The following is a 17,806-nucleotide window of genomic DNA, read 5'->3' on the forward strand; positions in this document are numbered from 1 at the left end:
GACGCTCTCATTTTCTCCAAGTGGTAATACCAGGAAGTCACCGGAGCGTGTGTGTGTCTAGCGAGTTTAAGATGGGACAACTCCGAGACAGACACTGGTACTGTAGCCATCAAAACACTAAACCTCTAGTTTCATGAGGACATTTTGAAGATGACAAGGACAGGAGATATTACACTGCAGTGAGAGGACAATTCAGGGATGTACTGTAGTGTCTTTTGTCAGTACCAACCCTCTGCATTGCATTGTATTCATTTTAATCCACACACCACAAGAGAGCGAAGTGGTTTCAAGAACCTTTGGGAGAGTGCAGTGTAGAAGCGAACAAGCCTGAAACAAAGTTCTTTCTATTAAAAACAGTACATGCCTGTCCAACCAACATAGTGGCAGGTAGCCGGCAGGTATCCTAGTGGTTAAGAATGTTGGGCCAGTAACCGAAAGGGTTGCTGGTTCAAATCCCCGAGCCGACTAGATGAAAAATCTGTTGATGTGCCCTTGAACAAGGTACTTAATCCTAATTGAGCCTGTAAGTCGCTCTGAATAAGAGCGTCTGCTAAATGAGTAAAATGTAAATGGTGCCAGACAGAGTGGCACAGCCTCTGCCAGGGCTGTAATTTGGACAGATGGATGGCCTGCAGATTGCTGTGTGTTGACCGGATAGTGGAGCTCCGCTGTTAACATATTTAGTGATCTGCAAGTACAGCAACTTCAACTACAGAAGCCCTGGGGACAACAACATCAGTCTTAGTGAAAGTACCCAAATACTCCTCGGGAAATGAACCCATCAACAGGTCAAACACTGAGCAGAATAGGCAAATATACACTACATGACCAAAAGTATGTTGACACCTGCTTGTCGAATATCTCATTCCAAAAATAATGGGTGTTAATATGGAGTTGGTCCCCCCTTTGCTGCTTTAACAGCCTCCACTCTTCTGGGAAGGCGTTCCACTAGATGTTGGAACATTGCTTTCATTCAGCCATGAGCATTAGTAAGGTCAGGCACTGATGTTGGGCAGTTAGGCCTGGCTCGCAGTCGGCGTTCCAATTCATCCCGAAGGTGGTTGAGGTCAGGCTCTGTGCAGGCCAGTCAAGTTCTTGACCTTGACAAACCATTTCTGTATAGACCTCGCTTTGTGCAAATCAAATAAAAATTCAGCAAATGTATTGATAATGAAATACAGAAATATCTAATCTACAATACCAGTCAAAAGTTTGGACACAAATCATACTTTATTTGTCACATGTGAAATGCTGACTTACAAGCCCTTAACCAACAATGCAGTTTTAAGAAGAAAAAAAAGAGAAATATAACAAATAATTTAGGAGCAACAATAAAATAACAGTAGAGAGGCTATATACAGGGGGTTCCGGTACAGAGTCAATGTGCGGGGGCACCGGTTAGTCGAGGTACATTAGAGTGTCTAGTTTGAGAAACAGACGCCTCACAAGTCCTCAACTGGCAGCTTCATTAAATAGTACCCGCAAAACACCAGTCTCAACGTCAACAGTGAAGAGGCGACTCCGGGATGCTGGCCTTCTAGGCAGTTGCAAAGAAAAGGCCATATCTCAGACTGGCCAATAAAAAGAAAAAATTAAAATAGGCAAAAGAACACTGGACAGAGGAACTCTGCCTAGAAGGCCAGCATCCCGGAGTCGCCTCTTCATTGTTGACGTTGAGACTGGTGTTTTGGATACATTTCCAAACTATGGTTAGTTTAGCCCTAATAACATGCCCAAACTGCCTCTCTTATGGGTACAGTGCCTTGCAAAAGTATTCATCCCCCTTGGCATTTTTCCTATTTTGTTGCATTACAACCTGATGATGATGATGAATGTGATGATAATGATGGTCATATTAACACAACACCCAGCAGGAGTGCATTAGCCATACTGTGTGTGTTTTATTCTCGTGGTCCACGCCAGCCGTTGCTGCCTGGGCACTGTTAATGAAAGGGAGGTAATGGTGTGCTTTCTTTGACTTTCTCTCTCTTTCTTCTCTTTCTTTCTCTCTTCCTTCTCTCACATCTTTTCCATTCACTCTGCCTCAAATTCAAATTGCAGCTCTTTTCACTTTTTCTTTATCGCCCTGCCACCCACCGCTCTCGCTTGCCTCTTTCTATTCCCTCTCTCTCTCTTTCTTCCCTTTCTCTCTTTCACTTCCCTCTCTCTCTTTCTTCCCCCTCTGTGTCGCTCTCTGTCTTTCTCTCACTCGCTCTCTCCCTGTCTGTCTATCTTTCTTTTCCTTCTCTCCCTTCCTCTTCTCTCCCTCTATCTCTCTGTTTTTCCTCCCCTTGCTCTCATTAGCTCTGTACATAATACAGAGGCTGCTCTTTCTTCTGAACACGGCAGGCGAGTTGGAGTTCTGCCAAAGGGAGCAAAGGGGGGCCTTATTAGTGTTAACTTACTGTAAGGCAACATTAAAAGGCAGCCCCGACTGATTTACCCACTTTTATCATCCTGTTTCTGTCTTAAATGTTGTTGAGAGGACATTTATGGCTTTCTTACATAAAGCGTCCAAAGCGTCTTTGAGGTCCAGACGTCTTGTTAGCGAGGAAGCTTTATTTTCTCTTTCATCTCGTTGCCTTCCCCGGATACTGCAAGGACGGCAGATAGTGTTGGAAGTTCATAAACATTACGGCAACTGTGGCTAAAGTCCCGAAGGGACATATTGAAATTCAACTAATTTCACCCTGCAAAAGAACATCTCTAAATAAACGAATCGGTATCGACTGGACGACTAACCAACACTTAAAAATAAACAGTATAGGTTCGCTGTGGGACACTCCTTCACACACTACCGCAACCTGAAGGCCAGAATCTGTCAAATCGTCGAGGTTGCGTACAATAATGACAACCTCGCCTCAAACAGTCCCTTCACAATCCCTCCAACTCCCCCGTAGGCAACATGCCACAAGCCTGTTTCTTTTCACAGCAAATGTTGTAAAAACAGCTATGGACGACACATCTGCGTCAAATCCATCCCTTTACCTGTTGTCTATCACCGGGTGGTGGGGAGTAGAACCTGGCCAAACCTGTCCATTCTGCAGTCTGCGTATGACGGCCAGTCATGTTAATGGACGAGCTAAAGGTTGTTACTGATAGACCAGAAAGGTCAATGGTGTAGCTGTAGCCTGCTGTCGGTCCCATGGACTGTTGACAAACTGCACCACCGGAGAGGAGAGAGGAGAGGCTTGGAGCATCCGTTGGAAGTGGACAGTGTGCTGCTGTGAAGATAGGAGGATACAGTAGGAGAACGTGGCCAGTTTGAGGGTGTTCTGTGTAGGCTACTTACCAGTGTAGGCTGCTGGAGGGAGAAACCATTGGATGGTGTCATTGTAATGGATAGTAAGGAGCAGATTTTCCCATCCACCAGCCTCCACTGGTACTTATTGAGGCCCAAACTCTGAAAGGCCTTAGCATTGCATAGATACTTTTTATTTAACCTTCATTTAACATGGCAAGTCAGTTAGGAACAAATTCTTATTTACAATGACGGCCTACACCGGCCAAACCAGGACGTCACTGGGCCAATTGTGCGCCGCCCTATGGGACTCCCAATCACGGCCGGTTGCGATACAGCCTGGATTCGAAACAGGATGTCTGTAGTGACACCTCTAGCACTGAGATACAGCGCCTTAAACCACTGCGCCACTCGGGAGCCCAAATAATAGCAACGTGTTGATAGATAAAAATATAGTTTCAAACAAAGATTTACCAAACTACAATACAAACGCTGAGTTTGTACCTGAAGCTTTAGAACTGTCTTTTTTTTATACAATATTCATACATTTTGCTCCAATTTTTTTTACATTTGTTTCGTGAACCTCCCAACCACACGTCCTTACATTTCACATTGTGTGGCCTGCATCAACTTGGAATGAAGAAACATTAAGTAGACTAGAGCCTACCTACTTGATAAACTTGTAATGGCACTAATGACTTGCATATTACATTGACGCACTCTCTTCCTACCTCTCTCTCTCTCTTTTCCCCTTCCTCTCCTTCCACAGATAAACCAGAGGTGAAGATTGTAGTGGAGTTTCCTGATGGGCTGCCAAGGGAAGGACAGAACATGGAGCTGTCATGCCAGGCCAAAGGCAAACCCCAGTAAGACGCGCACACGTTTTACATATCGACACCTTCACACACCTCCACGGGTTTACTGATGTACGTGTATGAATATTTATGGCTAGTACGGAGTAGGTTGAATGTATTTTTCATATTTTTCCAAAGGGGAAACTGCTCCCCCTCCCCTCTTCCTGTTAGCTCACAGCCTCTGTTATTAGCATACTACACATGCTCCAGGTGTAGCACAGTGTGGTTGTGGGCTTGTAAATGCGTTGAAGACGGACGCATGCAGAGACGGAAACGCCCGCCCGTAGCTCAGGGAGCAATCGGTGGCCGGTCGTAGTGGAAACGTGATGCTGTCAGACTTATGATCCCTGCGAAGACATTACATCATTACCCATCCTCTAGTCCCGAGGCACAATAATTGTGAAGGGAGACCTCTAACATTTCCACATTTTGACAGACACAGACTACACACACACCACACGCACACCTCCCTCCCTTTCCCCCTTCAAGTTTTGCACTCAGCAGGGAGAGACAAGGCGGCTTTCACCCGTATTCATTTAATAAAGATGAAAATACAATCAATACAGTGGGCCAGAGAATTGGAAGTCATTTTCATTAGAGCCCGTGAGAGTTCTCTGCACTCATTACTGCGGCCAGATAGTGGCGGGCTCTGGCCGTGTGTGTCCATTTGTATTCTAGCCGCCCATTCTCCCTCTCTCCATTCCCCCACAGTCTGTATCTCTCTTGTGTCATCCCCTCTTCCTCAGTAAACCATTTTTTCTAGGTCATTTCTCCTTACTCCGTATCGGGAGCGCGGCAGAAGCGGCCGACGCTGTGTGTGTATATTTAACCTCTGATTCCGGCTACCTAAGATTCTCGCCCTGACGAGGGGTTCTGATTTGCTTTCTCGAGCCGCCCGCCGCCTTCGCCATCAAATGTTGTTTTTTCACCCAGCCACAAAGGCGGGAGATCAACTGTTATTGAGCTCAAACTGCTCTTTTGTTTTCGTGGCTTAGTGCTTTTTTTCATATTTCTCTCCCTTACTCTCTCTTCCTCCCTTTTCTCTCTCTCCCTCCCTCCCTCCCTCATTCTCCCCCCAAAAAGTTTTTTCAAAAGGAGGGAACAAGTTTAAACGGCAACACAAAAACAGAACAACAAGGGAGAGGCCTCGGCGCCCACTCAGGGGAAATAACGGTGCGCTAGCTAGCTAGCAAACCCGCCATTGAAGGTTGTGAGAGCAGAACAGAGCTAAGAGGTGCTTTGTTGTTTTTTTTCCCTTGTGCCGTCTGGTTCTTCTCACATAACTCATCGTCAAAGAAATGGGATCCAGATCCAGCACTTCATGTAAGCTTCCTGCCAAGGTAGCTGGGGAACAAATATGGCTGGGTAATGTAGTTAACCACGTCGAGAGGCCAGGAAGATTAAAGTCTACCCAACTAATAGCTCACACAGTTCAACACACACACACAGCTATGAACACACACACACACACAAATATACTGAACAAAAATATAAATGCAACAATTTCAAGTTCGTATAAGGAAATCAGTTAATTTCAAATAAAGTCATTAAGCCCTGATCTATGGATTTCACATGACTGGACAGGGGCACAGCAATGGATGGACCTGGGAGGGCATAGGCCCACCCACTTGGGAGCTAGGCCCAGCCAATCAGAATTCGTTTTTCCCACAAAAGGGCTTTATTACAGACAGAAATACTCATCCGTTTCATCAGCTGTCCAGTTGGCTGGTCTCAGACGATCCCTCAGGTGAAGAAGTCAGATATGGATGTCCTGGGCTGGAGTGGTTACACGTGGTCTGCGGTTGTGAGGCCGGTTGGACGTACTGCCATATTATCTAAAACGACATTGGAGGCAGCTTATGAGAGAGACATTAACAATAAATTCTCTGGCAACAGCTCTGGTGGACATTCCTGCAGTCAGCATGTCAATTGCACACTCCCTTAAAACTTGAGCCATCGGTGGCATTGTGTTGTGTGACAGAACTGCACGTTTTTGTGGCAGTTTATTGTCCCCAACACAAGGTGCACCTGTGTAATGATCATGCTATTTAACCAGCTTCTTGATATGCCACACTTGTCAGGTGGATGGATTCTCTTGGCAAAGGATAAACGCTCACTAACAGGGATGTAAACACATTTGTGCACATAATTTGAGAGAAATAAGCTTTTTGTGCATATGGAACATTTCTGGGATTTTTTTTTTCAACCCAATCTAACATGGGACAAATACTTGACATGTTGCGTTTATATTTTTGTTCAGTATAGTTTGGCAAGGTGAAAGAATCTCATTGGGTGTGTTGATGTTTATCCTAAAGGATGCACCCTATCAGATGTGCCATAAAAAAGGAAGTACAAAGGAACCAATTAATTAATCCCATGATTTAAAAATATTCAACATCCAGGTCTAGGGGAAACAATGCGCGTGACCAGTGACATTAATGTCTCCTCTTTTTCCCGTGTAGCCAGCCAATAGACTAGTCCCAAAAGTCCAAACGCGTATTAAGTCCAAACACATATTATTTAATCACTGAGTGACATTGCTGTCCTTTCTCTGTCTCTCTCTCTCTCTGTCTGTCTCTCTGTCTGTCTCTCTCCCTCTCTCTCTCTCTAGTCCCCAGCAGATCAACTGGGTGAAGGTGGACGACGATCTGCCCTCACACGCCCTCATCACCGGCCCGGACCTGTACATCGAGAACCTCAACAAGACCTACAACGGCACCTACCGCTGCTTCGCTGCCAACTCAGTGGGCGAGTCGTATGACGACTACATCCTCTATGTCTATGGTACATACCTCGTACCTCTCGATTCAGTGCTCTCTCTGTCTTTATCTCTCTCCCTCTCTTATGACTACATACATACTCTACGTGTGTATGGTACCTACCTCCCAGCACCCTCTCTCTCTATCCCCCTCTCCTGACAGCGTTATCTGAACACGGTTCAATACCATTGATTCCAATGACATTCCTCCCTTGCAGGACATTCCCATCTAATCTGGTCATTTTCCATCCGGCAAATTGACTTGGCAGATATCGCTTACCAAATCGTACTAAGCTTGCAGGATAAATTATTTGGCTGCTATTTTGAGGGCATTAATGGACTGAAAAAAAGGACTTGTTGACTGACACAGGAACAAATCGCTGAATGGATGTTATTTACAATGGAAGAGCAGGAGGTGGTGTTAATGACGAACACGGTAAAACAACAGGGCTTGTGAAGATTATGTCTCCACCTTTTTATCGCACTTGTTAAACATGTATTGTATTTTGAAAAATTTGGTATACGACAATACCTGCATTTAATCTCAACAGTAGCCAACATTGAAAAATGCATGTGTGACATATTCAGGGCTTTTTGTAGTAAACAGTTTTTATTTCAAGTATTAACCACACTGGTACTACACATTTTCACTATAATGCACTTTCCTGTCAGGGGAAATTACAATAGGAAATCCATTTAAGTTATTACCGTCCCAGTATGCTCAGTGGGGGCCTCAATATCCTCTAGGTTGGAGTGGTCTGGAAATGTGTAATACACTTTTCCCCCCTTCCATCATTTCCCATTGAAACCTCCCACGGAATTTCACTCCTGAACCCATCAAAGCTCACGTACAGTAAGTCAAGAAGCCTCAGCATCCCGCCCCGCCCCATCCCACCCTGTCTCCCCTTAGTTGACAGGCAGAACTGATATAACCCCGGCCCCCATCCCTCTAATACGTTTGTTTCCCTGACTATTGTGAAGCTAAGTGATGGAGAGCAACGGCAGGGCAGTTGACACTAACCTGGTTACCGGGAGAAAGAATGCATTCCCCGGTACCCATTTCTTCAAGCGGCCCGTCGGTAAAGGAAAATTGGTGGGGCCCTGCAGTCGGATGAGATTTAGCAACCAGTTTACAGAGGCGTCTCTAACCCAATAAAGAGGACCTCCTTCCTTTACTATCTCTGGCTTTTATTGCGCCGTGCCCGGCGGCATGTCGCTCTAGTTCTCTCAGCTCTCTACACTTCCTCCCCGTCCTCCTGCGATGCTTCCGGGGGTTTCCTCCTCCTGCCCCTGGCGTCAACATCGGCGCTGAAGATTGATTGCTACTGTTGACGATACACTCCCCTAAACTGGTCTGGAGTATGTGCTTTTCTGTGTTTATCCCAACCACCAACACCCGACCTGAGTCAAGCTGTAAGTCATATTGTTGTGTGGCCGGTACAGTATTCATTCCCCCTGTAAGGAGACACACAGCCAGAGCTGAACAAATGTATCGGACCCTTTACAGGAACCTTTTTTGTCTTCAACCTATCTACACGCTGGCTTGGAAAATGAAGAACATAATGAAAAATATTGTCGCAAATAAAGAGACACCGTTTCCTATTAAGGGAAAGGGGGATACCTAGTCAGTTGCACAACTGAATGCATTCAACTGAAATGTGTCTTCCGCATTTAATCAGAGAGTTGCGAGGGGCTGCCTTAATCGATGTCCACGGCTCATAGGGGGCAGTTGTTGGGGGTTAACTGCCCTGCTCAAGTGCAGAACGGCAGATTTTTCCACCTTGCCGGCACGGGGATTCAAAACAGCAACCTTTTGCCGCACACCCTAACCTAGTATAAGGAAACATATTTTTTTTCCCGGCCAGGCAACAACACGTGTTTTACAGTTGTTTACTCTCTAGAGGCAGCCAAGCAATGTAAGGCAGCATCCCGGTCGCCACGCATCAGGTGTAATTCACGATCAGGAAGCCTAACTGGAGACAATCTACAGGACAGCAGCTGTAGGGAAACAACATGTGCAGTCCTGCCACAGCCAGAACCAATATCATCAGCCAGCCATTATAATGAAGCTATAAATTATCTCATCTTGACACCCTCCTCCAACCCCCATTCTTAACCAGGGTCTTGTGCTCTTTCATTAGATTCTGGGGGCCAATATTTCCTCCTGGTTAGGGGTCGGCTGGCGCTTCAATTTACAAGGAAGATATCCTGAGATCAATGGTAGACTATTAGATCATGTCAGAGATGGCTATTGGCTACTGTGACACGCCCATCTGCAGACATGCAAATGTATAGAAATATCAGCCTTCCATATGGAAGAGAGAGCTCCTCTTCATCTTTCTGGTTGAATAACAACCAATTGCATAATTAGTGCAGTGTACTGCTTCCCACAATGCAAGATGACATTGATTTAGTCCTGCAAAGGTGGCTAATTTGCAGAGGGATCCCATTGTCAGTCTCCCCCTGCACGAAAATGAACACAATTAAGTAAACATACAAAAGGATGCCATTCAAAACAGATGAGTTGTCTCGACGAGGGACTTTCCCCCTTGTAACCTCCACACCTTCTTTATTAACGCGTAATTGTCCACCCGTTGATTGCGTGAGACAAGCATTCGCTGCAGGTGTGCCGTTGGCTTCCAATGACCGTTGTTAGCGTGGTGCCGTTGCCAGAGACTAGTTATTTTCCTCCCCTCTTCTTTTTTCCTCCACTCCTCCTAGTTAGGAGAAGAGAGGCCCCATCAATCTTGTTTGTCATATCGTGCAGCTGGCAGATTTGGGAGAGGTTCTTTGCGCGGCGAATGCCGGGCACCGTCCCATTGCTGTGCAGGCGACAGAAGGGCCTCGGTAAGAGTCGCCTGCTATCTGCCAGGGTGAATAGGGGGGGCGGTCACTCCCCCGTGCTGTTCATAAGCTTTTAAATTGGAGTCAACTACCCCCTTGGCGCTCTTTTGGGAGTGGGAGAGTGTTATTAGTTAGTTAGTGTTTTAGTTAGTGTTATTGTGCTGTAGTGTAATGTATTTCACCCATCTCCACACTTCATAACTCTCTGGAATGATATTCTCTGTCTCTGTCAGGCAGTCCCAGTATTTTAATGCAGCCTCCGCTCCAAGCTCTCTGGGCATCTCCACACTTCTTCATAACTCTGGAATGATTGAGTAAGAAAAGGAGTGATTTCTGTCTGAACGAAAGCTGTACCTGGGTTTCGTCCTTGACATACCGTGTGGCTCTTTCGTTTACCACTTCAATCTGTTTTCGCCTTTGGACATTGGAAACCCAAGGCGATACACAATTAATGAGCTCAGGAAGAGAATGTTTGGTAGACATTTAGGAGATTTGACCGGATTTCTTTCCACTCTTCCTGCTTCTCTCCAATATGTAAAGCTGTGTGACTCCAGCAGGTGGCTAGTAGGGAAATCAACAGCCCAAAGTACACTATACTTTAAGTGCTCTATTAGCCAGATTGTTCTGTGTTTTCTTCATTGACTTTTACTCTGACCCTTATTGAGTGAGATTCTTATACTAACCCCACATGTGCCAGTTTGCCACTCCCACACCAATCCCTTGGTTAAAGGGGTGGCAGGTAGCCTTGTAGTTAGAGCGTTGGGCCGGTAACCGAAAGGTTGCTAGATTTAATCCCCGAGCTGACAAGGTAAAAATCTGTTCTTCTGCCCCTGGCCAAGGCAGTTAACCCACTGTTCCTAGGCCGTCATTGTAAATAGGAATTTGTTCTTAACTGACTTGCCTAGTTAAATAAAGGATACATTTAAAAAAAGGATTAATTGAGACTTTGCCTGCTTGCCTCTCTCCTCCCTACATCTGTGTGTCTCGGCTGTATCACCTCAGCTAATTTCCAGAGGTCTGTTTGTACTCAGCTGTCTAAGGGGATAAAACCAAGAGACACTGGAAGTGAGAAACTCTCCATTTCTTGAGTTTCTTAGCATTTAGCTTGACTGTGGAATGATATTCTCTGTCTCTGTCAGGCAGTCCCACTATTTTAATGCAGCCTCCGCTCCAAGCTCTCTGGGCCCGGGATGCTGATTCATAATCTGCTCTGGTAAACAATCCACAGTGACTTAACAGGAAAACTCACTCGCAGCTCCCCATATTTAAAACTCTGTACGCTTCCACTACATTTGATACAACATCATTGGAAAAGCGGGTAGCATGGAGTGCTTCATTTTATAAGGGACACCTTGGTGAACATTCACTCCAGTCGAGCTTGTTTTGAGGGTGGGAAGCAGGGAAAGTATAGATCTTATTATCGCTGCCAAGTTTTTAATGAGCTATTGACACCGATGATCCCAAACATCTGCTGGGCCTCACAGTTTATTACGGGATAAAACCAATTAAGTAGCGTCACTTCTGAGCTCAAGTTTGTCAGATCCTGACACGTGTGAAACTCATCAGTGGCGCAAGCCCAGTTAGCCGGCTCCCGCCGCAAGATAGGCTTCCCTATTTGTTCGTTCAGCCATTGTTTTTTCAACCCTCTGTTTACAGGAATGGAATATGTTCTTTGTTAGTAATTAAAAATGAATATTAGAGAGTGTGTTTGAATACAAATTCAGATCACCTCAAGGCCGGCTTGGTTTGCTTCTGAAACCGCTCCTGGCTGGATTCTCGAGACTTTGCACATCTCTCTAGCTTTCTCTCACATTGAATTACTCACTTCTTTACACATGTATCTATTTTATAATGTGTTGGGTGAAGATGAATGTACTTTGTGGAGGGAATATCCAAACGATTAACTGGTCATTAACAAAATATAGGCTGAACAACCATGAAGGACTCTGGGAGCCAAACATAATATATTACAATAAAATATATTACAACTGTTCCTCTTTGTCGAATGTACCTAAATATACTGCAGTTTAAATATACTCCTTTACACTGACAAGGTGATCAACTACAATCAAGCACTTCACCAATCTATTTCCCATTTCTTAATGCCAAGCTCAATTCCTCCGTTAATGTAGAAACTTATCACTCCACTACTCCCCAAGCCACCTTCTGTCTCACCTTTGGCAAAGGTAATCAACATGGGTGCACTGTTCCGAGAAACAGCGTGAAAGCAACTGCCCTGTCAAGGCATGCCTTGTTAATCACAGGGAGTTTGGGACAGGTAACAACTTAGCTCTGACAACCCATGATCCATAAAAGTACTTTATTGACATGTCAAACATACAAATCTCTTCAAGTACCTCTCCCTTGGAGAAATATGCCACCAAACTCGTCCACCCCTCCCCCTTTTATTCAATTTTTATTAGTATCCACATTAACCGACGCCAATGGCTACAGCTAGTCTTACTGGGGTCCGACACATAATGAAAAAGACATTACAGACAAAATACTTTACAATTTACATACATTTAAAAACATTAACATCTAGTGTGTGTGTGTTTGCATCTATCACATACGCATACATGTCATGATTTAACCTTTATTTAACTAGGCAAGTCAGTTATGAACAAACTCTTATTTACAATGACGGCCTACCCCGGCCAAACCCTAACCCGGACGACGCTGGGCCAATTGTGCGCCGCCCTATGGGACTCCCAATCACGTTGCGATACAGCCTGGAATCGAACCAGGGTCTGTAGTGACACCTCTTGCACTGAGATACAGTGCCTTGTTGTTACACAACAAGTAGGTAAGAGGGAATGTGCAACAGATATACCAACGGTAGCCTAAGTGTACTGTAGTAGAGGGAAGGTGAACCTTGGATCACAAGATGGCCGCCACCTTTGAGTGTTGTTGACGTGAAGGAATATTTGGAAAGATCGATTGATGCCCACTGTGATTTGATGGATCTTAGTAAAATGAAAGAATGGGTGTTTCAATCAGGAAAACTAGAATGGAAATGGCACCAGCAAATCTATTGGTTATGGTTAGGTTAGTGTCAGGATTAGAGTTATGTGTTTGCACGAGAGTAAATGAAAGTGTTGCAAGATACAGGATCTTAATTTGAGACAATTTTCAGCAACAGGAAATGTGAATTATCATGTGGATTTTAATGAATGGAAATTTTTGTAGTGATTGATATATCTTTCGTTTGGGGGAAATCAAGTCTGGAAATTACAGACCTCAAATACCCTAGACGTTTTACATTTCCTGCATTACAGGGAATTTCTCCTGCAACAGAGTGGTACAATTAAGATCCTACATCTGTAGTTCAATAGCCTTGGTTGCATCAAAAGGCACCATATTTCCATATAGTGCACTAGTTTTGACCAGAGCCCTATGGGAAAATTCTGAAAGTTGACGTGAAGTCATTGCCAAAGCTATCCGAAATCATTCAAAACCTATGAAAACAGTCCACCAGCATATGCTAATTTCAGACACACAAGTTGCAGCTAGTATTACAAACTGTCAGTCAGAACAACCAAAAGCAATAAAAACGGAGGAGAAAGTGACCCCTCCATTTCAGCAAATACAAACACTATTTCTCAATTTCTTTACTTTCAAGCTGCATTTTCCTGCAGGGATGGGTAGTATTCATTGAATTTAATTGACATGCATTTGGAATGAGGAATTTCAAATATTTTTGTGTATCCTGTCAGTGATATTTGAAAGGCTTGGTAAACACGGCATGTTTGAAGACTACGTTTTTGCCGTCACCGTCTCTCTGATGTGTCCCTGCCAGCCTCCCAGTCCTCCAAGTCCTCCACGTCTGTTGGAAAGTGTCTCTGGGCCCTCCTGCCGTGATGTTCTGATAGAACTCAGACAACAAGGAAAGCAGAGAGGGAATGAGGAAGGGAAGCTGTCGGCCAATTTCCACCCACCTCCACAGATGTTAACACAGTGGTATCTGTCTGGCTGGACGAGGACAGACAGGCAAACAGTTGTGCGGCCGTGCGCGCACGTCACCATTCACGCCTGTTAGCACAACAGAAAATACTCTCTAACTCTATTTCACTCCATCTCTCTCCTTCTCTCCATCCCCCTCTCTCTCTCTCACTCTTTATTTCCCCTCGTTTCATTAACCTGTTTGATTGTGTCTCTCATCCTTGGGAAAAAAATGCTGCAATCACTCGCTCTCTGCACTCCTTTAACACTTCCCCCTGTTTTTCGCTACACTCTCAGGCAACTGAGCAGCATGACAAGTGACAAGGCTCTCTCCTCACCGCAAGCCTCAGCCCCAAGTTCTTATCAATGCAGCACCACCAGTCCGACTGAGAGAATGTCACTTTTGATTTCCCCCTACAGTTATTGGTGGGGGGTCGAGTCGACTAATGAAGTAAATGGAAAATGCAACTGGGGGGTAGTCCTTGAGTTGAAAGTCTGTGTGCTGAACGTCCCTCCCTCCATCGGACCTCACATTGCGCCACTTTGTATGTTTGTTGATGTTTTGAGACTTGGACAGTGTATTTTCATCACTTATCATGTCCATCATGTTTTTTTTAATTATTGAGTTTTGGTTTTATACAGTGCATTTGGCAAGTATTCACACCGCTTCACTTATTCCACATTTTGTTACGTTACAGCCTTATTCTAAAATTGATTAAATCGTTTTTTCCCCTCATCAATCTATAAACAATACCCCACAATGACAAAGCAAAAACAATTTTGGAGAAGTTTGTGTAAAAAAAAATATGTGTTTTTAATAATATGAAATATCATATTTACATAAGTATTCAGACCCTTTACTCAGTACTTTGTTGAAGCACCTCTGGCAGTGATTACAGCCTCGAGTCTTCTTGAGTATGACACTACAAGCTTAGCACACCTGTATTTGGGGAGTTTCTCCCATTCTTCTCTGCAGATCCTCTCAAGCTTTGTCACGTTGGATGGGGATGGTCACTGCACAGCTATTTTCAGGTCTCTCCAGAGAGGTTCGATCGGTCCGGGTTTTGGCTGGGCTACTCAAGGACATTCAGAGACTTGTCCTGAAACCACTTCTGTGTTGTCTTGGCTGTGTGCTTACGGTCGTTGTCCTGTTGGAAGTTGAACCTTCACCCCAGTCCTGAGCGCTCTGGAGCAGGTTTTCATCAAGGATCTCTCTGTACTTTGCTCCGTTCATCTTTCCATCGATCCTGACTAGTCTCCAGGTCCCTGCCGCTGAAAAATATCCCCACAGGATGAGGTTGCCGCCACCATGCTGCACCGTAGGAATTAAGTTAAATCTTGGTTTCATCAGACCAGAGAATCTTGTTTCTCATGGTCTGAGAGTCCTTTAGGTGCCTTTTGGCAAACTCCAAGAAGGCTGTCAAGTGCCTTTTATTGAGGAGTGGCTTCTGTCTGGCCACTCTACCATAAAGGCCCGATTGGTTGAGTGCTGCGGAGATGGTTGTCCTTCTGGAAGGTTCTCCCATCTCCATAGAGGAACTCTGGAGCTCTGTCAGGGTAACCATCGGGTTCATGGTCACTTCCCTGACAAAGGCCCTTTTCTCCCAATTGCTCAGTTTGGCCGGGCGGCCAGCTCTAGGAAGAGACTTGGTGGTTCCAAACTTCTTCCATTTAAGAATGATGGAGGCCGCTGTGTTCTTGGGGAACTTCAATGCTGCAGAAACGTTTTGGTACCCTTCCCCAGATCTGTGCCTCGACACAATCCTGTCTCAGAGTTCTACAGACAATTCCTTCGACCTCATAGCTTGGTTTTTGCTCTGACACGCACTGTCAACTGTGGGACCTTATATAGGCAGGTGTGTGACTTTCCAAATCATGTACCACAGGTGGACTCCAATCGGAAACAGGATACACCTGAGCTCAATTTCGAGTATCAGAGCAAAGGGTCTGAATACTTATGTAGGTATTTCTGTTTGTTTTTATAAATTTGATAGAATTGATAAAAACCTGTTTCCGCTTTGTCATTTTGGGGTATTGTGTGTAGATTGACAAAAAAAAGTATTTAATCAATTTTAGAATGAGGCTGTAACATAACAAAATGTGAAAAAGGGAAGGAGTCTGAATACTTTACGAAAGTACTGCAGTTTTTTTCTGTTTTAACTTGTGATGGGCTTGTTATTATTATCATGCCAACAGCATCCGTGGGAGAGATTAATTGACACATTTGGACACCCTAACCTGAACCACCCGGAAATAATCCCTTAATTTAGCTTAAAAATAATGATATAGCTTGGTTTATGACAGGCTTAAAGGCAAACAAATGCACTGCCACTGGTATGAATGAATAATTTCCCCATCACAATTGTTTCATATTATTGCAGACCTGGGCTCAAATACTATTTGAAATCATTTCAAATATTTTATCTGTGCTCGATTAAGCTGGCTGGCTTCATGGACCAATACAATAGTCTCAGAAATGCAAACCCTGCCCATCTGGACATCTAGATGGGGTAAAGCAAACACTACAAGTATTTGAAAGGTTTCAAATAGTATTTGGACCCAGTTCTGTTTCATTGTGTCTTTTGTTTTCATGGTTTACTCATTAGTTTCCTTGTCTGTCATGTATTTGTTTTCTTCATCCAGATGCCCCAACCACTACCCCTATACCCACTACAGCTACTACCACCACTCCCACCACCACAACCATCTCCCTCCCTGAAGCCACTGCAGGTACAGTATCACCCCCCACCACCTCCCTGTGTGTTTTGTGGTTGTGCGTGCGTTTTGTGTGCATATGCGATACCCTCATACCCACCAAACCCGACCCTCACCACAAACACCACCACTTCCACCATCCACACTGTGTGAGTGCATGCGTATGTATGTGTTCTCATTCTACAGTTACCATTACCCACTGTAACGTGTGACCTGACACCCCCTAGTGCATGCCCGTGTGTGTGTTTGTGAGCAAACAAGAAAGAGAGTGTGAGGAAAAGAGATAAATATTTTCCGTCAGCCAGTCCTGATAAGATTCTGAGGAACGATAATAATAACAGAGTGGCACTGGAGGGGCCAGGCCTAGGCTCCCTCCTCCCACTGCAGCGCGGGGCTGTCAATGGCACTCATCATCCGCCCGCTCGCGCCCATCACATTTCTCTCACTAAAATGTTCAGCCGCTCTCTCTCTATCCTTTTCTTCTTCTCCCCCTCTCTCCCCCCTTTCTCGCCCTCCCTCTGTATTCTCCCCCTCTCCCTCCATCTATTCCTGGGCGATTCCACACCCCCAAAAAATATTCTAGGTCTCAGATTGTTCTGGCAATTTTCACATAGAAAGTTAATTAGAGGGAAGGATGTTTGACATGCTTTTTACATTTGTATCACAATTCTTTTAAATTTTTAAAGATGAAAGCGGACATTTTAGGCCCTATTTAGACCTATATATGCCTCCTGTAAGACCCTGTGATCTGTGAACCGTACATGATACAGACAACATCTTATGTGTGCGCTCAAATATGGAGTATATCTAGATTCAGAAAAACAAATGTTCACATTAATTTATTCAACATAAAAATATGAATATCTAAACAGTAGCCTTTTTCTTATTTTTTTTCAAATGCAACCTTTATTTAACTAGGCAAGTCAGTTAAGAACCAATTCTTATTTACAATGACAGCCTACCGGAACGACTGATTTTTACATTGTCAACTCCGGGATTCAATCCAGCAACCTTTACTAGTTACTGGCCCAATGCTCTAACCACTAGGCTACTTGTTTGGAACAATATACTCTTCAAACATGTCAAATTTCCAGAGTGGACTCTGGTACTTTTAATGATATGACCAATTTTATACATAGGAATTGACATAATAGGTCATTAACCAATCCCAACCCTCCTTTAGGATTGCACTTTCAGAAAATCAGCAGCAGAGGGAGTTCCGTTTGAATCCGTTTTCCCATTTACTGTGTTGGTGTTGCTCATAAAATAGATTATAATTTAAAATTAGCAGAGAGCCCACTCTGGAAATGGTATGTACTTGTACAGTATATTGTTCCAAACAATGTGTCTTAAAATGAAAAGGGTGTTTTTGAGATAATAGTTTTTATAAATGAATGTGAAAAATTGTATTTCGGAATCTAGACATACTCCATATGTTAAAGCACACTATTA

General features: G+C 44.3%; 1 protein-coding gene across 5 annotated transcripts in view; it reads left to right on the forward strand.

Annotated features, from left to right (window-relative positions):
• cadm1a (cell adhesion molecule 1a) overlaps positions 1–17,806 on the forward strand; it is a 425,433-nt gene that overhangs the window by 368,301 nt on the left and 39,326 nt on the right. For 3 of the 5 annotated variants that reach the window (XM_055875692.1, XM_055875687.1, XM_055875698.1), the window contains 3 exons: positions 4,011–4,107; positions 6,707–6,879; positions 16,283–16,369. In XM_055875692.1, the coding sequence (XP_055731667.1) occupies positions 4,011–4,107; positions 6,707–6,879; positions 16,283–16,369 (357 nt within the window). The remainder of the gene's footprint in view (positions 1–4,010; positions 4,108–6,706; positions 6,880–16,282; positions 16,370–17,806) is intronic. The other 2 variants (XM_055875705.1, XM_055875712.1) reach the window with 1 other exon arrangement.

This window comes from Salvelinus fontinalis, chromosome 2 (assembly GCF_029448725.1).
Source record: "Salvelinus fontinalis isolate EN_2023a chromosome 2, ASM2944872v1, whole genome shotgun sequence".
In the NCBI taxonomy this organism is placed as follows: domain Eukaryota; kingdom Metazoa; phylum Chordata; class Actinopteri; order Salmoniformes; family Salmonidae; genus Salvelinus; species Salvelinus fontinalis.